General features: G+C 36.5%; 2 protein-coding genes, 1 long non-coding RNA gene, 1 other non-coding gene and 1 pseudogene across 4 annotated transcripts; 1 reads left to right on the top strand and 4 right to left on the bottom strand.

Annotated features, from left to right (window-relative positions):
* The first annotated feature begins 11 nt into the window (after nt 1-11).
* LOC148869804 (G-type lectin S-receptor-like serine/threonine-protein kinase LECRK3) lies at nt 12-1,626 on the top strand (annotated as a pseudogene).
* Nucleotides 1,627-11,435: 9,809 nt separating this feature from the next.
* Nucleotides 11,436-16,281, bottom strand: LOC148869802 (uncharacterized). The gene is made up of 2 exons (XR_016106531.1): nt 15,967-16,281; nt 11,436-11,682 (listed from the first exon to the last, which is right to left on the bottom strand). It is a non-coding gene; the product is annotated as an uncharacterized LOC148869802 (long non-coding RNA).
* Nucleotides 14,084-15,971, bottom strand: LOC148869803 (Tetratricopeptide repeat (TPR)-like superfamily protein). Its single transcript, XM_088967487.1, has one exon. The coding sequence runs from the start codon at nt 15,912-15,914 to the stop codon at nt 14,361-14,363; it is 1,554 nt and encodes a 517-aa protein (XP_088823613.1). The 5' UTR covers nt 15,915-15,971; the 3' UTR covers nt 14,084-14,360.
* Nucleotides 16,282-19,958: 3,677 nt separating the features above from the next.
* Nucleotides 19,959-20,031, bottom strand: TRNAK-CUU (transfer RNA lysine (anticodon CUU)). Its single transcript has one exon. It is a non-coding gene; the product is annotated as a tRNA-Lys (tRNA).
* Nucleotides 20,032-21,654: 1,623 nt separating this feature from the next.
* LOC148869800 (peroxidase 46-like) lies at nt 21,655-23,683 on the bottom strand. The gene is made up of 4 exons (XM_088971892.1): nt 23,202-23,683; nt 22,922-23,101; nt 22,662-22,827; nt 21,655-22,223 (listed from the first exon to the last, which is right to left on the bottom strand). The coding sequence occupies exons 1-4, from the start codon at nt 23,451-23,453 to the stop codon at nt 21,808-21,810; spliced, it is 1,014 nt and encodes a 337-aa protein (XP_088828018.1). The 5' UTR covers nt 23,454-23,683; the 3' UTR covers nt 21,655-21,807.
* Between the last annotated feature and the right edge of the window lie 383 nt (nt 23,684-24,066).

Genomic DNA, 24,066 nt, shown 5'->3' with positions numbered 1-24,066 from the left:
TCTGTGCACCCATGGATGCACTGGACGAGTGTACAAACGCCCACGTTGGCGTGTTTAAAACTTACCAATTTTAATGGAAGTTTATCTGTTGGTTAAAGAATCTGGTTGGATCGGACATAACGCTGGGACTACGAAGCCTTCACCCGAAGAGAAGTTCTTTCTGAGCCTCTCTCGTGGTTGTTGTACTGTTGTTTCTTCTCATTTCTGTATTTTCTTCACTAACAGCTGCTCAACAAAGACCATCCAACATAAGCTTGGGCTCATCTCTCACCCCCACCAAAACCCCATCATGTCTCTCACCTTCTGGCTGATTCGCTTAGACTACAAACAGACAAGACCCGTCAGTGCCAGGAAATACTACATTAGTCTTGCAAAATGACGGTAGGCTCATCACTCATCTTGTAATCCGCGCAATACCGAACCATCAAATCCATCGCTGAAGGTGCCCAATCCGCCTCTTTCGCTTCTATGCTTGACTCCGGCAACTTATTCTTTATACTTCAAGCGGGGAGGTCGTATGGCAAAGCTTTGACAATCCGACGGACACTCTTTTACCTGGTCAGCGTCTAAAAGCTGGAACAGAACTCTTCTCTAGCGTCTTAGAAACCGACCACTCGGGAGGAAGATTTTGGCTCAAGATGCAGCAGGATGGAAATCTGGTGCAGTACGCCAGTACTCCGTAGACACCCCAGACACGGCCCCTTACGCTTATTGGGCTTCAGGTACTAATGGCCATCAACATTGATGGCCATCTCTACTTTCTCAATGGAACCATTTTCAACGTAAAGAATGTAACTAACGGTGGATTTGCCACCGGAAGGACGACGACTACGGTTTACCGCATGACAATCGATGTCGATGGGCTCTTCCGGGTCTATTCGACCAATTTGGATGTAAATAGCAGTGATTGGTCAATGGAATAGAATTCAACGAATGATTTTTGTGATGTCAAGGGGGTATGCGGCATGAATGCATATTGTATTCTCTTGGATCAAAAAGCTGATTGTAGATGTCTACCTGGTTTCGATTTCATTGACAGAAACCAACGTACTTGGGGCTACGCGAGGAAACTAAGTGCAGAGAATACTTGTGGAAGTGAGAACCAAAACATCGAGTACAGCGTGTTCTCTTTGGACCATACCACATGGGAAGATGTTCCGTATGCTATTTCATCGCCCATTACCGGTGAAGAAGATTGAAAAAACGCCTGTTTGGAGGACTACAACTGTGAAGCTGCAGTTTTTAACAATGAAGATTGTAGAAAATAGAAGCTTCCGTTGAGATATGGGCGAAAGAATCTTGGTGATTCGACCATGGTGTATGTCAAGGTAGGAAGCGGAAGCAAAACAAATGGCACCACAATATCCAACCAAAATGGACATTCTGATATTCGGAGTGGTATTTTTCGTTTGTGTATTCATTTTGCTAGCGTTTTCTGTTGTTATTACTTACAGGAACCGTGTTTGGGCGTATAACAGGAAGGAAGAAGAAGACGAAGAGGGGGAGAAAGAGGAATAGTATAACGTGTGTTTTAAGTTTTTTTTTTTTATTTTTTGTTTTTTGTCTTTTTGTGTCCCGTTCAATCGGATTCTTTAACTATTGACTAACAGATAAATGTCCGTTAAAGTTTGTAAATTTTGAACGCACCGACGTGGGCATTTGTGGTTGGCCGGTGCACTCGCCCAAATGCGGACTCGATTTGGATTGGTATCGATTGATATGCTAATTTGTTTATTAATGACATTAAACATGGTGGAAGCGGTGAGGGTGATTGGTTCCACAAGTCTTAGGCGGAAATGGGTGGAAAAGCTGAGAAGTGATCGCACCTTTGGACTTTGGAGGGTGACGGTACATACCCTTCGGAGAGGGATCAGGTCTCACCTTTGTGGAGACTGGAGAGGTTTCTAGAACCTTATGTGCCACATCACCCAAGGTAGCTAGTTATGGCAAGTTGGCAACTAATTTTTTAGCTGCTATAATTTGCTCCAATTACCGCTCAAACAGGTGTGTTTGTATTTTAGTTAAGGGTGGATTCGCGTTGACCTAACTAAATATTTGGCTATTCGAATTTGATTTGTTAAAAAATTTTGAGGTTTGAGTTTGAGACTGAATTCGACTCTGGCTCAACTCAAAGCTTGGCTTGCTTGTAACTCGATTGTGAGCGAAGCTGTCTTTTTGTCTTTTTAAATAAAAAGTTGTGCATATAAAATTATTTTCTATTTAATATAAAGTTTAAAATCTGATCCAGAAATGAGACTATTGTGGCCATCGATTTTTGGGTTAATGGTTCGATTGTTTGGGTAAAATGGTTTAGATGGTTTGACTAGATTAGGGCAAATATTTGTGGTTGCCTTTTTTTTTATGAGAAGTGAGGTTGAGACAGAAAGAAGGAAAGAAAAGGGAAAAAGAGAAAGGAAAGGAAGGATAGAAGAAGAGGAAGAGGATGAGTAGGAGGACCCGACGTTGTTCATCGGTGATGGCAACGGTGACAGAGATGGTGGCAATAATAAAAGCGCAGCAGCAAGTTGATCTCCATTCTTCTTCTTTCCAATCTTTTTTCTGGCCTCTCTCTCGGATTTCGGATTTTGGTAATCTCTGAATTTTAATACGAGAGACCCTCTCCATCTTTCAACCTCATTTTTGTTATTAAACAGTGAATGTTGCTCAGGTTGAATGGGTCAAGGGTAAAATAGAATCAATTGCCTAGATAATTTTTGAGTCGAACAGTCTGACCATTTGGGTTAATGATGACTTGAAAACACTGATTTTACATATAAAAAGTTAAAAACTATAAAAACTAATTATTATTATTTATAAATATTATATAAATGCAAATATACAATAGTTTTATTTATTTTTATTTATATATGTATGTATAAACCTGTTCATGTGTTGGGCCCGACATGGTGGAAAGTTAGGTTCGTAATGCTTGCAAGTCTTACGAGCTGAGAGTTTTAAGAAAAAGCTTTGAAAAGCTTGAAATAAATAATGCCATGTGAATGTTAAATTGAAAAATAAAAGAATGATAGTTAAAATCATTATTTTATAAAACAATATATATACTTAACTGATGTATTATCTCTGTTGATAATCATAGAAATCATTTCTGCAATTCTTTTTCTTGATACCATGTAGTATTTCATACTAAGGTTCAGTTTGAAAGGAATACAAATATAAAAATGTGATATGTCAGTGCAAATAGAGGTTTAGAAATACAAAATACAAGGCTTTCTATCGTACATATTTGTATTTACTCTCTTTCAAAACTGAGTTCAAATACACACAATGCTTTAAATTTCCAAACTCAGTTTGGAAAGAGTGCAAATACATACAAAATAAAATATTTTGCAAAATAATACAAATTATTCTCCATCGTCATTTTGTAATATTTGCATCATTATTATTTTTTTTCATGAGCTTAATTCCCAATCCGCCCTCCTGAACCGGGGTACAAGCCTTTTTCCAACTTACTAGGTGGACTGGTTTTTTATCCCTCTTATTTCCCCCAAAGATTTTTTGTCTGGTATTTATCAATTTGATCTAGATTATTCTTTGAAAATTTAAAGCAACTAGAAAGAGATATTCTTTGGTATATTTTTTCTTTATAATCTTTGTTCCTCATTTTATGTAATAGAAGGTTGGTGCTTAAGGCAATGCTAGGTTAAAATTCTGCTTCAAAGAATCACAAAGGCTGTGTTTGGTTTGAAAAAAAAGGTAGGGCAACCTATACCAACCAAAAAATAAAAAAATATTTAAGGCAAATCAATTCTTGAAATGAGATTTGTGCTTAGAAAAGGAATTAGTTCTAAAAGTTTTCATAAATGCAACATTAAAAGTGATTCTTAGAATCACAAAATTCATCAGCATTAATTCTCAAAAGCATTCCAAATGCAATATCTACTGTTCCAATCTTGGGAGCCTTATGTTCTAGTACATGTTCCGGTTCATTGTTTTACTTTTAATTCGGACTCTATATAAAGCTTTCAGACAGGAAGGATATTTCACATGTTTTGAGGCTAATATAGGGATTTCACATGTTTTGGGATCTACTAGTGATATTTCTGAGTTTGGTTTTCTATTTAATTTAGAAGATTAAATCAGGTTTAATTTCTAATTAATAACTGATATTAAATTAGAGTTGGTCATCACGTGAAACCCCATAATCAATCATGTCCAATTTCATTTTTGTGGCAAGAAAGGCTCGTTAACCAGTACACGAAGACACTTAACTAGGGGTGCAAGTTGGGCGGAACGGGCCAATAATTCATCCAACTGGTGCCGGGTTTGGATTGGTCCATCAATTCATACTAAAAATTGATATATATATAATTTGTTAAAAAATTATATGTATATGCATGTATGTATATAAATATGTGTCTATATACATTATAAATCGGGTTGCACTCGGATTGCAATAATATCAGACTAGGCTCGGGCTACCAAAGAGTTAGGCCCGAGCCTAGCCCGAAAAATGAAAATGCCTGGGATTTTAAGTCCAAGCCCAATTTGAAGGCCGAAAATCCAAGTCAGACTCATATAAAATTGAGGCTCAATCAGTTCAAGATTGGGTTGGGCCCACCCAAGTTGCACCCCCTATTGTTAAGCATCCAAATCAAAAAACAGAAACGAATATAAAAAAAAAAAAAAAAAAAACAGACCTACATATCTACCAATTAGGAACCATTTGAACATCACACTAATAACTATTTGAACAATCATCTTATTGGCAAAACCCAACCATGTTGCCTTCATTGTTTATTAGTTCTTACGACCTCAACCATTATTTTCTATACTTTTTCAGTAAATATTATGTTTGCCTCTGTTTTCCAATCATTTCCTTCACCCTTTACCATGCATTCATTTATGGTTGGATCTTCCTCGCTTGGAATAAGTCGTTGAACCAACTTTGCCCATTTCTTTCTTTTGCGATTGTATATTCTTTTGGTTAAAATCCAAATTATAATGATGACAACAACCACCAATATTTCGCTTCTATTCATCAGTATTGATAATTTTCCTTCTATTCATCAATGGTTTGCAAGGTGAATGAAGGTATTGATATGTGAAACATAGTGTTTATAGGGTTTAAAAAGAAACATCTTTGTTGATAAGAGTAAAAACCTAATAAATCTTGTAATTCATTGTTCGATCCAATTGGGTTGATTTTTGGTGTAAAAATCCACAAAATCTTGATGATGACAGGAAGCAGCCATGAAACCTGTATAATGGATTGGTTGGTCCCCTTAATCCATCAAATTGGAGTAATTTGTTCTTGCCTTAGCTGTATAAAAGTATTTGATTTATATTATAGGAACTTTGTTTCCATATATACTGGTTGCTTGTATTGCCAATCGATCAGAAAAATGTTTACAATATTTTGTGATGAAGGGTGATTTGGTACGAGCTATTAAGAAGGGGATACGTAGACACGATTTGCTCGAGGGGTGACAAATCAGCCAAACAAATCCATTTCACAACATTTAGAGCTCGAGTATCCAGCCACATCGGCCTAAAAAACCACCTCAGCGTAGAGACACCTCAATACTCATTTCAGTTAGGGATTAAAGAATCGAAGTGCCAGTTCGGAGCTAAAGAGCCGAAACACCACATAATCGACTCCAAAGGCATCCCCTACGGATCCCGAATTTCTCGGGATCACAATGAGACTTGTCCTAGCTCCGCCCGAATCGGAGGTAAATGATAAACCTTATCAACATATTGCTCTCATTCAAAAACGGAACAAACCTTATTTGAACAGCTCAGAAATCCCAGAGCTCTTTCGTAAGGCCCACAACTACTCCATTATATAAGGATATGATACCTCAAGGCAAAGGTACGCATGATTTTTTTATTCACTAGCATTCAAGCACTCAAGTATTCAGTTCGCATCCATAGTATAATACTGACTTAAGCATTGGAGCGAACTCGTTGGATTATCTACCTCGAGTTCTTTGATCCAGTATTTTGCAGATTGGTCCAGCTCGCCGCAAAAATTGAGGTCGGATCATCTTCCAGCTATAAGAATTTAGATTGCGTGCCATCACTTTGTGTTATTAGCTTTCAACTTTCAATTCAAGTGGCACTACAATTTCAATGGCATCTTTTGATCAAGGCCCAACCTGACTTTTTTTCCCACCTGTACATGGCTAAACCTTGAAATTGACAATGAAGAAGAAGAACCAAATGAAAAGGATAGCTTTGATTAAAAACAGAGGTTATAGATGAGGAGATGTAAAAAAACTCTAGTCAAAACAAAATCAAACCCAAAAAATGAAATCATCATCAAGGACTTAATTACAAAGGGATTGAGGATTCACTCTGCAAACAATCTCTCCCCACCCCAGATTTAGCCAAAAAATAGGCCACTCTATTCAGCTCTCTAAGAATCCATAAAAAATGACAAAGAAACGAGGACAACAGGTCTTTGATCAATTCCCTTTTGATCAAAGCCCGGATGCTTTGAGGATATCTACCTCAGTCTGTAGTCTACACTTTGTTGTTTCACTTCTATTGAATACAAAAATTGAATTACATCCAAGAATCAAAGTCCATCTAACAGGTTGGATGGACTGGGCCACTTTAAATGCTAAAGTATGGTTTCTCTTGCAAAATGTTTAGAGAATCGGATCCAGCATCAACCTGGAAAAGTGAGAGGTTCTATTAATATAATTATATTTTTCTATAATATGCACAATTATATGATATATATATATATGGTAATATTAATTATATGCGTATATTCAAAATACATAATTACATTCTTTTATTTTATTTTAGTTTTGATTTTTTATATTAAAAATTAAGATTTTTAAGTCAAAAAAGATTTTTTTGACAAAAATTGTGGGACAAGATGCTAAAGGCTCTTTGAGAACACATAAATCTCGAAAAATTATTCAAAATAAACAAAAAAGATCAACCTAATCAGTCATTCGAATACAAAGTTATAGCCTCTAGAACTTAATATTTATTTGTCTGGTCACAATTCAACCCGTCCGCGCGACCGCTGATCCAGTCCGGTTTTATAAACACAGCTTGCAATCATGAATATCAACAGGTTATGGTCTCACCAAATCCAACTATGAACTAACATAATATGCCTTTGAAAGTTCTAGCTAGTAGAAACACTGCAAGCAAGTGTGCTTTTTCAAACGTTCATTACCTTTCTGAGATGGTGAAGTTTTTGACTGATATAACAGACTTGGATTCAAACAAACCATCACCCGGTTAAACCACTAATCACTAACCCCACTGCTAGAAATGGACAAATTAGAACGTTTTCTCTCCAATTAGGGCAAAGTCCTCCCCTTCAACAACCTTACCAAACCACGGGACAGGGCCTACAAACACAAGGCCGGATTTATTGCATTCGTTTGGTATGTGCCGAGGTGCATTTCCAATGAGATTGGAACACGTTATAGTGTGCATGGATGCCCCAGCTCATTTGTGCGATACAATTAAACGACGCTTGTCTCGTTATATTTTCACAAATTTTTAAAATTTAAAAAAGTGAAAAAAAGGAAATGTTCTATTTCTTCTTCCCTCTCCTTTTTTAAATTTTTAAAATTTAAAAAAGTGAAAAAAAAGAGAGAGATGTGGCCTCCAAACCAACGAACCAAAACTAACTCTCTCTCTCTCTCTCTCTCCTTGTTCTCTCTTATCTCCCAACCGAAGAGAGCACTAGTACCATGACTCCCCATCTCTCTCTCTCTCTCCTCCTTGCGGGAAGACCAAATCAGTCAGCCATGCTCTGTTTTTTTTTTTTTCAATGTCGCCCAAATTTGTAGGCTCCGTTTGGCTTGTGGGATGATTTGGGTGGGATGGGATGGGAGAATGTAAAAATTTACTTTTCATTGTTTGGTTTTACATGGGAAAATTACCCAACACAAAACAGAGATCTCGGAGGTTCAATCCGCAGAGATCAATCTGCTCTCGTTGCTGGTGAATGCCTACCAAGGATCGTCATCAACGGTGTTACCTCGTGCAAAAGTGGAATAGCCAGCAGTGGCGATTCTCAGCATATGCATGAAGGAGGATGAAGACGAAACCATGCATATGCTTTACCAGCAGTGGCAGATTTGGGTTCTTGAAACCATATGTTGCCGGTTTCCTTATGCATAAGGTAGAAGGGCAGCAGCAGATCTGGGTTCCTGAAACCATCAAGTTCAAACTGTCTTCATCCTCATGCATATTCTTTACCAACAGTGGTAGATCTGGGTTCCTGAAACCATCTGTTTCCGGTTTCCTTATGCAGAAGGTAGAAGGGCAGTGGCGATTACCAATAGCGGCTGTGGCGGTAGAAGGTAGAAGGGCAGCGGCGATTACCGATAGTGGCGGTGGCAGTAGAAGGTAGAAGGGTAGCGGCGATTACCAGCAGGTAGTAGCGGTGGTGGCGATTACTAGCAGCGATGAGTATGAAGACGAAACTCGAGTTTTTCCACCGGGGTCGCACTATTTTGGTGCGACCCCGATTACACAATTTTGGGATCTCGCATCCCCATGTTTCCCTTAAATAAGAGAAAAAGGAATATTTTTGGAATATTCTCTTTTTCTCATCCCCATCCCAAAAACCAAATGGAGCCTATGCCACAATTTGTTCCCATGTTCAAGCTTGACTGAAGCAAAATTGAAATATCCTGGCATTCAACTCTTCCATCACCAAGTCATTGAAGCCCATGGAATCCATCCCAATTATCAAGTTTTCCTCTCAATGTTAGATGATCTCATAGGTTTTGAATTAGGTGTGCCATGGTTGATAGTAGACTTCATAAAACAAACCCTTAAATTAACTAAGCTCATGGTCGACGGTTTCAGCTGTGGTGAAGAAGTCAGGTGACCTAGATTACCCCCAATCTTGTGGTGAAAAAGTCAGAGGACCCATACCAGGATTTTATTTGATATTGGATATATTATAGAAGTATATGTTGAAATGAAGGATTTAGAGATGCTTTCTATCTCTGAATTGGTGACAAATCCATGATGTCATCATGATTTGGGAGTAGACCTAGCAATTGGGTTGGGTGGGTTGGGTCAAGAGACTTTGGGTCGATTTTGGGTTGGGTCGACAAATGCCAGACCCTAACCCTAAATGTTTGGGTTAGGGTTAACCCACGGGTCAAGTTGGGTCACCCCCAAAATAACTAAAATTTTAGAAAAAATAAAGAACAAATACATAAAAAGTGTCAAAATTAAAGGAATTAACCTAAAAATTCTAAACATAAAATAAAAAACTTGAACATTCAATGATTCTAAACAATAAAGAATAAAGACTAAATAGTAAAGATTAAAGAGTGGGAACTTCTAATAATACATATATAGCCCCAATTAGACCTGCCAATTGGATCATTAGGCTGATTCATGACCCAACCCAGCCCAACCCAATTTTTCTAGGTTGGGTCAGGTCGGGTCATTCACAAATTCAGGTAGCTAAACATGAGACCCTAGCCCTATTTTTTGGGTTGGGTTTGGTTGGGTTTGCAGGTTGAATCAACTTTTTGCCATGTATATTTTAGAGTCTTCGTTTTGGAAATTCCCAATGTGCAGAGACTTCAAAATCCGGATGTTATTCACTTATATTTTATAATATTGAGTTTGAAATATTAACAAATTAAATAAACGATGTGTATTTGGCATGCTTCTATTCAATGGCTTCAATGGATCTTCCTACCCCATTACATCCACCTCCCAGAAAACCAATGGTTAGTGATCAGCCTGGCGAGCATAACAACACCATTATTTACCTCAACTGCTCCGACATTTTGCTGCGATCACCATTGGATTGCTTGTCCAGAGGACTCTGCCACATCTACATAAACAATACTGCTGTAGTTTTAGGACTGGAGGATCCACCACCTCTTATATGATCAGGGTTTGGGATGCAGGGCTTACATTTTCCTTTTTCACTTTTTTAAATTTCAAAGAATTATGAAAATATAATGGGACAAGCATGCCGTTTAGTTTTGTCACACAAGTGAACCGGGTCATCCATGTGAACTATGTCTTCCAATCTCATTGGAAGTGCACCTTGGCACATACCAAATGAGTGTAGGTAATCAGGTCTCTACTAACACTTTGTTTTATTTTATATTAATAACAATAGTAATAAAAAATTAGGGGTGTCAATGGACCAATTTTGGATTGGATCTTGTTCAAATCAAAATCAATTTGGATGGATTGAAGAGACTGATAAGATATATTGAATTCGACTAGTCCAATCCAAAGTATTTATTGGATTGAATTGGACCTGATCCATCCATAATGGATTTATATTGGATTGGGTTGGTTGAACCAATATATCTGGTCCATTGCTGGACAATAAGAACATAAGTGTTAATGGACCGTGTTTGGTTGGAACTAATCTAAATTAAGACCGATTTGAAAAGATTGAATGGTTCAGACATTAAATTGGACCTCTCCAAAATGGTCTAAAGTTTTGGATTGAATTGTTCCTTATCAATCTGTAATGGAATCATATTGGACCAAAAATCAGATTGGACCAAATCTGGTCCAATTGACACCCACTGTCAGCATTACCCTAAACATACAACATTGTAGCTAATAATAAATTTTGGAACACGGAGTGTTTTTTATGCAGGTTTGAGGGTTTCGTCTTTTGTAATTCGGAGGGAAGCAATTCAAGATTTATCTGAGGTTATTTCATAGGCATTCATAGATTTGATGACGCATGTTGAAATCAATATTTATCAATGGCTAGAAATTACACCTTAAGGATATATCTAGGTCTATTGAATAGTTATGTTATTTTTATAAGCCTATACTGAATAGATATGTTGACATCTTTTGTTTTTATAACTTGTTGAAGACAAATCTTTTCAGTCCACACAGCTTGGTACCTTGGACTACATTTCATTACATTACTTGGTATATGATGGCATGTTTTAATGGTGGTGGATGGTGTTACTTTGAAAAATATGGTAGTTTGGACTACATTTCATTACATTACCAACGCATATTGTTTGCTTTAACTTTGAAAAATATGCTTTGAAAGTCAAAATTGCCAAACAAGCTTCAAAGCCAGAAGTCTGAAGTAAAAAGCCCAAATTTGGCCTTTTATTTTGGGCTTTAAATGGCTTGAGAGCCAAAGCTTATCCAAATGCCACCTAAATTTCACAGGGCACTTTTTGACTGTTAGTCTATTTGCAGAGAAAATGAAAATTTGGCTCAGTTTGGAAAGAGTATAAATATAAATATGTACAGTGCAAATACATACAAAATACAAGGTTTTGAACTGTACATATTTATATTTGTACTCCTTCCAAACAGAGCCATATTCAATACAAATGCATCAGATGCAAATCATAAGAATGCAAATTCCAGTTCACTTTTGCTTTATCTTTTTTACTTTATTACATTTCAGGTTTTATTTTCCTTCATCTACACTGATGACAAACAAAACAAAGTAAAACCTGAAATAAAAGTAAATCAAAATTTGCACTTCCATTTGATCGGTTTGGAAAAGGTACAAATACAAATTTGTATAATATAAATACATACAAAATAATATAAAATACAAGTCTTTGCACTCTACATACTTATATTTGTACTCCTTCCAAATTGAAACAAATGAAAAGAAATTACAATGCAACAGTGTTAATTTGCATTGTCAACAACGGACAACCAGCACACCATCTCCTTCTACAAGATCCAACCACCAAAAAAGATAACCTAGAACAGATCGAAAGGAAACATCCTTCAATGCATTCCTAACCTTTATTGTCAATATCAAGGTTTTAAAAGGTTTAAGGCATAGTTGAGGTATAGTGGCCCAAAAAGGTGAGGTGTAGGCCTCAAAGTTTAAGGAAAAAATAATTAAAATTTGTAAATTGATGTAGTAGTCGTCGTCATTTTTACATTTAGCTCTTTTAAACACTAAGAAAATTTAATAGAATTTGGTTTGCCTTGTTGGTTTTTCTTTTTTACTTTTCTATTTAGCCTAAAATTTGCACTCCCATCCATGATGCTCGAGGCTTAAGCCTTTTTACACCTCAGGCTATGCCTCACACATTGATGTTTGAGGCTTACACCTCATTTTGATAAGCCTCACAATAAGGTGAAGTTTAAACCTTGGGGAAAACCAATGCCACCCCGGTAGACTTAAGCCTTAACATGTACATTTCGTGCCTCGAGGCTTAAAGCCTTTTAAAACAATAGTTAACATCTATAATTAAAAAATATGAAAAAATAGATAATTTGCTACATGATATCGAATCACAATATGATCTTAAATGGCACTACGTATTAATGAACCATAACTTGTTTACATCATTGCTTAAATTTCACAAAAACACAAAAGCATACAAGGAATACTATCATAATTATATAAGTTAGCTAATGATCAAAGTAGTTGCATATAATAGTCTACAACCACTCAATTTTAGCCGAGTAAGTTGATCTATCACAAAAGCTCATCCGCATTTGCCAATGACGCATATTGTCAGTAAATATAATGTGTGTTTTAACATACAGGGATTTCTTTTTGTGAATACCATATCTCTTAATTTTTCCATGCAATCATTTACGCTTGGTTCCTCAATGACTTGTAATAAATTTTCAGAACATTCGATGAATGTTTCTCCATAACAATTAAACATTCTAATTTTTACAGCGCAACATATGAAAAGCAATGCTAGCAAGCACATGTATTTTCCACAATCCATTGGTAGTTGAAATGTATAGTCATATAAAAAAATCCCACCAACTGAAAGACCTTTTTCTGACAATAAGTCATGATACGTTAAAAAACAATATATAATAGGTTGATTAAGCAATAATATTCATGACATAAAGTAATTTTAGACTATTCATAAGTTACAAATAAAAAAGGAAAAAAAAATATTGAGCTGACGCTTGAGACAATAACTAAAACCAATGACAAAATATTCTCACTATCCAAAAAGTCTTTTCACTATTTATTGTAACCATGCCAGTTGCACATTTATAGGCACATTTCCATGTAATTTCATCCACTCCCTCCCATATTTCACATCCTTGACAAATAGCATAGATGTTGAAATATACATTTGGTGTGTTTAAGAAACTCCTAAATCAGACAATACCTTTATACATTCCAGACTATAAGTTGTGCTTCAACTTCATTTGGATGTGGAGCTATTTGGGTTGGCGTAGGCACTATGGGTTGTGGTGGAGGTGCCTCCAAAATCTCCATGAGGCTATTGATAGAATTATTAATGCTTTAAAGTTCCTTAACTACTTCCGCTCCCTTGGACTTTTTTCGTCTAATGGAAGACAGATCGGGCACAAAATTGATTAACTGCCGTTGTCATCACTAGATTCATTTGCTCCCTCCCTACTTGATATTTCATGCCAAATTTGGAACCACTAATAAAACATGCTTTACTAATAGAAGTACACTTCAAATTGGGCAACAAATTTCCTTGCACTAACCCTTCCACCCTAGGACCCCAACAATTTTGTTTGGTGACACAGTCACCTTGTAATAATGCCTTTTACTCATTAACCCATTGAAGCCCTAAATGTCTAAATTTCTTCACGTTGGAGTGATTTTGTGCTTGTAGACGACACAAGGAGTCAAGAAAATTTTTAATGGGTATTGATATGAAAAAAATCGAATAATAAATATTCATTACCTTCAAGTAATCATCCCATTGTTCATTAGACCAAGTCATTGAAACAATGACAAGGTCAAAACCTTCACTTGCCATAGATTAAGGAAGACCATTCTTAATAATGTTTCCTCAAATAATCATATTCATTTTTTAGCTGGAGTTGCTCTAAAAACACCCTAGTAACTTCTTGTATGTTTTGAGCTACATGTAACTAAGACTCCTTTCTAAGTGACATACCAAATTGGCCGACAATGTTGAACCTCATTTATAAAGGTATCTAAGAATACTTTTACTATTCAAGACTCCTTTCTAGTATCACTACAATATGATATTATGGTTGGAATACAATGATGAATATTTTTGAAACTTTCATGTTTTGGATGATTTTTTTTGTTTATATATATACAGGCATGCATGTATGTATGTACGAATGAAACTTTTTTAAAATTTTGGCTAAAATTCATCCATCCAGTATCATGTGGGTGGCAGTTGTCCGGAAAATCCACTATCTTAAAATCATGCAGAAATTCATAGCATGGTTATGAATCTTTTTTCCATTTTAGGAAAACAATATACGACATGGAAAAGGCAAAAGCTAGGAGGGGGGGGGGGGGAATACCAATTCCTAAAGAGCCTTCCCTCAACTTTCTATTTCTCTAATTTTCTGTCAAACCAAGCATAGCCTTGGAAAAGACGGGAATTAAAAACATTGGCAAAATGCCTCATTCAAAATCTTCTCTGTAATCCCACAATGCATCAATTTACAGTAGTTGAAGCCGAAAGACCTAAAGCATGCCCCCTTGATGAAGGCAAAACCATTTGTAACCTCTTTATCATTTGATCAAGTTTCCTCAACTTGTCAGCCTCACCTGCTTGCACCAAAGACCTTTCCAACATGAGGAATACTCCTTCACTCAGATGCCTTCCTCTCTCCAGCACTTGCTCAGAACACATGTAAGCTTCCTTCACCCTTCCTCGGGAGCACAGGCCTGCCACCAACAAATCCAACGCATGCCCGTGGGGACAGCAACCTCTTTCTACCAGATACTCCCACAGTTCCAATCCCAAATCAAGTCGTTGATTCTCACAGAAGAATTTCATCAACATCACCACTGTTTGCATCTTGGGCACAAAATTTCTCTCAGCCATCTTCCTATAGATCTTATGAACACCCTTAATGCCATCTGACCTCTTCAATCCTAAGAACAACGTATGATAAGTAACGTTATCATGCCTGACATGCATCTTTTCCATTTCATCCATCAACCTAACTGCAGACCTCACATCTCTTCCTCTGACGAAAGAAGCCATAAGAGCATTGTAAGCCACAATATCAGGTTTCAAATTTCTCTGTGAAATTTCATCGAACAATTGCCGGGCTCGTGACAGGTTCTGAGCAATCCCTGCACCATGTATCAAAGTGGTAATTGTTTCTAACGTTGGAAAGCAATTTGATTGTTCCATCTCTTCGAGAAGCCTTAAACCATCACCCAAGCAACCCTTCTTACAGTAAGCATCAATCCTGATATTATACGTTACAACATTCGGCGTAAACCCTCTGCGAATCATCTCATGGTAGAACAAATCAACAGCAGTAACATCGCCAGACTCCTTGAACCCCAAAAGCAAGATATTTAAAGTCTTGGTATTGGGAGAAAACCTTGAATACATCTTTCCAAATACAGCCCGAGCCTCCTTCATCTGCCTCTGTGTGCAAAACGCTCGAAGGAGTACATTAAACTCGTCTACACCAAACACTCTCCCCACAAAAATTTCATTCTCCATCCTATCAAAGGCTTCGAGGGTATCTTCAAAGGATCCAAACTTGGCCAATTTCGATAGTACAATGCTCATAGACTTGAGGGTGAGCAAGGAAGGGTATTTCTGTTTCATCTCTTCCATTAGCTCCCAAGCTTTATCGAAATGCCGCATTCTAGTAAGGATGTGGAGGGTCTTCTCGAATGCGTCGGGACTCGGACAGAAGGATTGAGAGTGATGGAGAGAGAACTTGAAGAACTCAAAGGCTTTGAGGCCATTGGAGTGGCCTGAGAAGAGTCGGCCGAGGACTTGTTCGACGAGGGTGGTGGAGAGGAGAGAAGGTGGGATGTGGCGGAAGAGGAGGGGATGAAATGGATGATCAGGGAATGGATGATCATTGATGAGTCTAGTGATTCGGTCGATTTCGGAATCGATTTCGGGGATGGGAGGAGATAATTGGGAAGAATCGGAAGAGATGGAGAATACTGAGGTGAGGTTCTGTGGGATTTGGATGAACCGTTTGGGTTTCTTTGGCCTTATTGCAAGCTTCATTCACATAATAAAACTATTAAAAATATGAAAAATAAATTTTGATTTTTTTTACCTCAAACTTCCTCCTCCAACTCTGTTGCCGCCTGAGATTTCTGCTACAATCCACGCTGGTGAACTGACTCTGGTTGCAATAAAGCTTCACCGTAATTGCAGTCGAGGCCGGATAACAGTAATCGAGCAGATGAATGCAAAGTGCAGCATTAAGAAGAAAAGGAACTGAGAGGTTAAAGAATAGACAGGACTCAAAGATTGATGTGAAGAAAGCAAGAACACTGAAGGCTCGAACAGGCTTGTTTTCGGTGAGGGTTTTAGTCTTATTGGGTTTGTCAAATTTGGGCTTTCACATTAAATTTAGCATTTTACATCACGATAGGGTTATTCTTGGTTTCGCCTTTAACCCAGCTCAACCAAATGAAAAGCGGGATTTAACGAGGGAGTGGGGAAATTAGAAGCATTGACAAGGTTGTATTTGGTTTGAATATTGTAAAAGGTTATTAGAGAGAGGAAGGGTTAAGAAATAAAGTTATTAGAGAGAGTAATAATAGATCTTATCAGAAAAAAATAAATGAAGACAGAGATTCATGAGGTGCACGAGTTTTGTTAAGTGAAATTAAAGTAAAATAAATCCTATGACATTTCGAATTGGACCAAGCTAATGTCTAAAAAGAATAATTATTTTTTATTTTTAAAATTTTATTCATGTAATTATTTTTAAATGGATATTAAATAATAAAACTTGTAAACTAAGTACATGTTTAGAGATTGTTAGACAAGTTTGTATTGATTCTTTATTAAATTTTATTATTTTAAATTATAGTCACTATATATTGAGCTTACAACTTGGGCTGGGTTAATCTGAAAAGATTGGATTTAGTTTAGGGTTAGAGTTGAGGCTTTGGCTAAACCTATGCAAGTATATATGTATGCATGTAACATTTATGGATATGTGCAACTCTCCATCCATAAACACACGTATGTATGTATATACATCCCAATCCAACCCCAAAACTTCAGATTAGATTAGGGTTGACGTTAAATTGACCTAATCCAGTCTCATTTGCATATCTATTATATATCAATTTATATTATTTTAAATTACTTTACAAGGATCCTAATTTGCATTCATTTTTTTATTCTTATTGGTTAGTTAGGAAAATTTGTGTTGATTTATTATTTTTATTTATAAATTAACGTTTTTATAAGATCAATTTAATTAATTATATAAATTGTGAATTTATTAGAAAAAATTAGGGTAAATTACAAATACCTCCTTCGTTAGAGTTCTGTTGGTTAACTTTGAAAAAGATTCTTATTCAGTTGTTTAACTTTTTTAATTATTAAATTGCCATTTTCTTATTTATTTGAATGATTTATGATTTGATTAGTTTTCTAAATATAATATTGGAGTCCTCTTAGATGTTCTAAGTTCTAAAGATCCTTGTAGAATTTTTGTTAGATTCAATATTGAAATGATATGGTAGAGATTTCTTTTTGATAAATATAAATTTAAGGTTTCGTTTGGTTTTTCTTAATTTCTTGGAGAAATGAGTGGATTGTTTTTATATTTTTATGATGAAGAGAGACATTCATGCCAACAAAATGAAACAAGAATTTAATGATACTTGTTTTTTCTATTCCAATGAAATGATTCTTATTATTTTAGTTGGTTGCATTTGGAGAAAATGGAGGTATTATTGGGTCAATTAGGGTTTAATAGAAAAGGATGAGGAAAATAAAATAAAGAAAGCTAGTGTAGGTATTTTGGTAATTTAATGCATTCTGCTATCATCTCACCTAATGGCCATGTCGCAATGGGGGTATTTGTTGCGAACTGAAAATTCAGCGGGTCTTTGTTGCAAATAAAATTCAGGGGTAATTGTCATTGACCCCATAGTATAGGTTGATCTTTATTGCAAGTGAAAGTTAAAGGGGTAATTGTAGGAATGGCAATTGGGCGGGGCACCCCCTTCTCGTCCCCTCCCCAATGGGGCAGGTTTGAGGCAGGGCATCCACTCCCCGTCAAGGACATGGAATCCCTGAATTTCCCTGCTCCAAGGCAACTACTTAAAAATTATCTATTTTATGGATAATTTACACATAGGATATAGGAATTTGGGGGTATTTTAGAAATTGAATTATAATATTTTAGGGGTAATTCGAAAATAGAATTATGGGATCCTATGATTTTAAGAATTTAGGAAAAAACTTAAAAGATTTTTTAAATATCAATATTAAACCTAGAGATATTTTACTAATTTACTTTCGGGTTCAGGGCGGGTTCGGAGAATTATATACAAAACTGTCCTCGCCCTATCACCGGTTCGAGGAAAAAATATTTTCCCCATCCCTATAAAATTCAAGGCGGGGGTGGGGCCCCGGTTTTATGGGGGAAATTGCCATCCCTAGGTAATTTTTATTGACCCCATAGTACAAGGGGGTTTTGTAATTTACCCAAAAAATTAAGACATAATAGAGATCTGATTTTGACTTATATTTTAATAATTTAATTAAAAAATAAATACTTGTTATATGTGAGTAATGAGAGGATTCTTGGTCTTCCTCTTTCTTTTATAAAATAAATGTGCATGTGCCTTGTACATGGAAATTTTAGATTTAGATGGTGGTGATAATGATGGTAGTAAATTTTGCCTAATTTTTTCTACAATTTTTTATATTATATATATATAACTTTTATTTATAACAATCTTTTTTTTTTAATATGATGAACATATAATGTTATAAGTGTTCCCAAATGTTTTCTACAAAATTTCAGTATCTTTTTCATAATTTTTGTGTTTTTATCTTTTTAGTTTTTTTTTATTCAATTATGACATCAATGGTTGACACATTTGACATGAAAATGTTGAACTAGAAACAACAATGTAATGAAAGGTTTTCAAAACTGGATAAGACATGGAATTGTTCTGGCCACCAGTTTTCATGTCGAATGGTTCGATCGTTTGGTTCGAATGGATGACCTATTTTGACTTAAAAAAAATAAAACAAAAAACGGCCAAAACCGTTGTCCAGGTCGATGGGTTGATGGTTTGACTGCTTGGGTTAGTGGGCCGTTGACCAAATCAATGGTTTTTGGCCCATAAGGGTTTTTTGGTTGAAATAGAACCAATCACTTGACTGGTTCTCAGGCCAATAGGTCCGACCGTCATATTCAATCTAGTTTTCAAAACCATGGTATAATTGGATACGAGGAACCACTCCTGATCCCTATCCCCACAAAAAACCCCATCCCCATCCTTGGTCCCCATCCTTACCAATGGGGATAGGGATTTCCTCATCCTTGTTTCCATGGGGTTCCTATTCTCCACCATTTTTTTTACAATGCCAAATTCACTTTTTTTTTCTACACCATTCATTTTTTTAAAATAAAAGTTACAATTTACAATCCTATCAAAATAGATACAAATATATTCAACCATATTTTTAAAAATATTAACACAAATCCATTGACTAGTCATAAGAAAAACACAAATGCCATCAAGAAAAATGATTTTAGGAGTTTTTTTTGATAATCAAACAAAATGGTTTTAGGAGGCTATGATATAAGAAGAGGTTTGTGGTAATTGGGAATGTTAGATGGTATTTTGAAATTGAGGTGATGTTGAAAAATGCAAAATTTCTTAAAAACAAAAAAATAAAAAAATAAAAAAAAAAACAAAGATAGGAATGGGAATGGGGCAAGGCCCCCCTCCCCCTTCCCTACCCCCATAGGATTATTTCATTCTAGAGGTTGTAAGAATTTGGAAAAAATTCAGAGATATTTTATAAATTAATATTAAATATAAAGGTATTTTAATAATTTGTCTCCAGGTCCGGAATCATATACAAACCCGTCCCTGATTCCTGCTCCAGATGGGGCAGGCCCTGGTTTTATGGGAAAAATTACAATCCCTAACTATGAAATATATCAACGGGTGTTAATACTTAAAAGGGTAAGAGGTAAGGTTGGAGAAGAAGCGCCGGGCCCAAGGGCTTTGGGCCAAAAATAAAATAAAATACCTTTTGAATGTTGTGGAAAAACAAATCCACCCACCGTGGGGCTCGAACCCACGACCAGAAGGTTAAGAGCCTTGCTCTCTACCGACTGAGCTAGACGGGCTGTTTCCTTGGTCCTTATTTATGTAGGGACTAGCGACTAGCGCCCTAACTCATCCTGATTAAGAAAGGTCTTTTTGTAGATTACTCATTCCTAACATCATCATATTCCTAACAGGATAAACCATAAGTACCAATGTCAATGGACAAAGTTAAATGGTAAACCTGGACTTCAACGCTCAGGTTCAGGTCAGGTCTAGTGTATGATTGGATTAGGGTTTTGATTTTTTTTTTTTAATTTAAGTTGGGTTCATGTTTTGGTTCACCTGCCCTATTAAGTCATGATACCTATCCCTTACATTATATGGGGTATACGTATAAGTTGTTGACTTCTAACTCCATTGTCTTAAACTTTAGGATTTCTTTCGATGTTTATTTTGATTTTACTAATGAAGAAATTGACATCTTAAAACCACATTCGAACATAAATTAATGGTTAATTTTTAGGTTTTTAAAATTTATCATAAAAAATATAATTGAGCGAGTGTGAGTTGAGTTGGGTTGGTACGGGGTTTAAACTTTAAACCCTATAGGGCATGGGCGGGTTCAGAAATTACATATTATTTAATTAGTCAAATCGGGTTGAGTTAAAATGGGAATATTGAAGGGTCATGTTAAGGTTGAGACAAACCCATACCAAACCAACCTCATTGACATCCCTAATCATAAGGCTTTGTTTTTGCAGTGTCAATCTGAACTAGATACAAATTTTACACCTGATTTGGTTTTGTGTTAGTTTGCTTGTCAAGTTAAGTTGTAATTGGCAATGCAAATTTTGCGTACTACAAATTAACCAATTCGATCTCTCACATATCAAGTGGGGATTACATCAGCTTGCTTCTCACCTCACTCTCAAGAGCCAATAACCCTTTCATACAACATGGAGACTACATTCTTTTACTCCTTATATTACTTCTCACAAACAAATAAGAAAAAAAATCAAATATAAAGCAAAAGTAAGCCAGAATTTACATTCGATCTATTTGCAGTTTCATGCATTTACACAAGATTTGGTTGCCCTTCGAATCTGAACCAGATATAAAATTTGCATCTAATTGTTGTAACTATGATTTGCACTTCTATCTGATGCAAAATTTGTAATTTTTATCTCATTTGCAGTTGTTTAGCAGTGTAAATTTTAATCTAAAAAATTGATGCAAAATTGACACTACCTTTCTCTTACTTCAATTCTATCTCATATCATATATCTTGCTTTTTACAATCAAATCCTAAACAAATAATCCCCACCTCCATTCTCTTTCATAAGAGTTGGAACCACACTACTTTAATTTACTTTTCACAAACAAAAGAGACAACATCAAATCTGAGGTAAAATTGAACCAGAATTTAACTCCTGTTTGCACTTACACGCATTTACAACAGTGCAAGCAGCCAAAAATAGTGTTCTAATTAGGGGCTTAATGAGGACTCTCTTTTTTCTGTTTGTATATATGATTCATTCTATTCATTTGAGAAGAAGTTAATCAGAAGCAGACTAGTAGAATCCATCTATTGACATTATTGAAAAAATGAAAACTAGAACAGGTATAATCTCCATTTATTTGCAGGTTAGATAAGATCAGGAAAAAAAGTCGATTAGAAATTGAAGGGAAAGATGTTGAGCATGTACGTGAAAGGATTCTTGCAATAAGCTTCGCAGTGTTCCATCCAAAGCATACAGGCCCAGTTTATTTAAATAACCTAATCGACACAAATATACAATGCTACACAGACCAAACAATATGCATGGAGAATTTGTTGCAAGCAAGAATTTGCTTCTTCACCCATTAATTGCTCTACATGAAGTACGTATTTCTCCTTCCTCACCTGTCTTCACGCCTACACTACAAAGCTTCTGAAACGATTGTGTCCATTGTTGAAAGAAAATCTCTTGGCTACTGGAGAGCTCCTCTACTTTTGCCTTTGTTCTTCCATCAACAAACAACACTGAATCTGACTGGAAGAGCCCCTTGTGGGATATGAGGTTCCTGTAATACTGGTTGTCGAACAAGAGGGACGTTTCTGGGTCATTGTTGACAGTTACAGACTCGCTAGCCTCTATAGGGCACTGCTTTATCAGTTCTCTTGCATAAATTTTGTCTAAAGATGCATCAATGGATGTCATGGTCCCATTCGAGTCTTCTTGGAACCGACCACTGAATGTACTACAATGTGCTGATCCTATTGTGTGAGCTCCTGTGAGATTAACAACAAACCCAGAATGTAATTATTATTCTAAATCATACTGCTACCAACTAGACAATCTTAACTGTTTGATGATAAGACGTGGGCCTTCTGAGTTTTAGGGGGAATATTGCTTTGGGGCCTTCTGATAATGGCTGATGTGTGTTTGAATGGAATATTTCTTAGGAGAATATTGTAACCAACCCAACTTCAGATTCAGCCATTAGAAAGTTTACAACCTCCATGCTAACTCATTCACTTGATTAGCCATTAATTTCAACTTTTATCAAATAATCCCTCCATGCAATGGAAAAATCTCAGGTTGATATGAATAAGAATCTGGCAATGGCAGAATCTGGATTTGCTCCATCCAAGAGGCAAGCCATTGATTGATCCTCTAGATTAATTGAATCATTAAGTAAATGCAGATGGGTTGTATATTTTTGATACCTGAAAGAGTAACAAGGTCATCTAGAGACAACCCTTTAGAGGAGAACAACTCAAGCATCTCATCCAAGGTGAAACCAGTGTCCACCATGTTTGGCCTCACATTAGACACTGAAGACACTCTTCCATCTCTTCTACCTGTTGGAATATTAACTGATGGTCCTCCAGCCTGTGTATATAAAATACATAACCCTCTGGTCACACTCTTGCTATGTGTGTGTTCGAGAGAGAGAGAGAGAGAGAGAGAGAGAGAGAGAGGTTACAAATTCAACAGCATCTCTAGCAGCTAAAGCAATGATATCTGAACAAGAAGCAGTTCCAGGACAGAAGAGTTCAAGCAAGTCTTTGGCAGAATCGACTACTGAGAATCCTCCAAGCGATGCATTGGCTGGATCACTCCTTTCTGTCTGATTTCCTTCTAGTAGCACGGAAGCATCGCAGCCCTATAAAATTAAAAGCAGAACACAAAGAAGCAGAGTTACAAAAACGGTTAGTTTTGGTAACTGATGGGTTTTTCGTTTGGACAGGTTTTGATTCACTGACCTCCACCATGCAGTCATGGAACAGTAAACGCAGGAGTTTTCCAGGGACTGTTGGATCCAAGGCCGAAGCCGACCTCACTGTGTTTCTCACCATGAGTTCTGCTGTTGGGCATGAAGCTGCATAGAAGTTGAAGAAGAGCCTAGACTCGGAGGAAGCAGCCAATACCCCGATCTGGAAGAGAAGCGCCAGGGTAACAAGTATAAAAAGGTTGTAGAGATCAAGAGAAACTGGAGATATTCGTTTTGGCTCCATACACAGAAGGTTTGATCGAAGAATCCGAGCAAAAGATCAGAGCTAATGTACACTGTGTTTCTCTTACTTGCTCAATAGTCAATACTGTTGCTTGTACACACAACTCAGAGAGAGAAAGAGAGAACTGGAGTAATGGCTACCGCCTTTTCTTAAAGCTGCATTTATTAGTTTCAGTGATTGCAAGAGGTAGATGGGCTAGCACTTGTTTTCCCAGCGAAGGAGTAGAAACCATTTAATTTCTTTTTGAACAAAAAGAAATATAGAGATTTCTCCTTCATCTTAATTTCTTATCGGATCAGCTACCAACACATGGTCCCAATAAAATCCCAACCAGTATGGGAACATCTCCCCATGAATGACGAAGGGAGAAGTTTTCAATGTACGGTTGCAGTGCCCTGAGGCTCAGTTGGAAGGAGTACAAATATAAATGTATAAGAGTGTAAAACCTTGTATTTTGTATGCATTTGCACTGTACATATTTGTATTATTTATATTCAAATCATATTACATTTTACCATGCCTTGTCATCACTATAGAGTATAGACTGGCCAGTAGTTGCAAATCCTTAGCCCAGCTCGAACATGTTTAGAGCATTTTTCTTTTAACAAACTGG

Source organism: Nelumbo lutea, chromosome 2 (genome assembly GCF_056320005.1).
Source record: "Nelumbo lutea isolate HS-2025 chromosome 2, American lotus-T2T, whole genome shotgun sequence".
Lineage (NCBI taxonomy): Eukaryota > Viridiplantae > Streptophyta > Magnoliopsida > Proteales > Nelumbonaceae > Nelumbo > Nelumbo lutea.
Note: the sequence above shows the minus strand (reverse complement) of the source record. Positions and strands in the feature narration are given on the sequence as shown.

Bases quoted from the DNA above. Each gene is read 5' to 3' on its own strand.
- LOC148869800 (XM_088971892.1), bottom strand. From the start codon at position 23,453: ATGGAGCCAAAACGAATATCTCCAGTTTCTCTTGATCTCTACAACCTT. The intron at 23,102-23,201 runs GTCAGTGAATCA...TTAATTTTATAG, and splicing joins TCCATGACTGCATGGTGGAG to GGCTGCGATGCTTCCGTGCT. The intron at 22,828-22,921 runs GTAACCTCTCTC...TTATATACACAG, and splicing joins CTAGAGATGCTGTTGAATTT to GCTGGAGGACCATCAGTTAA.
- LOC148869803 (XM_088967487.1), bottom strand. From the start codon at position 15,914: ATGAAGCTTGCAATAAGGCCAAAGAAACCCAAACGGTTCATCCAAATC.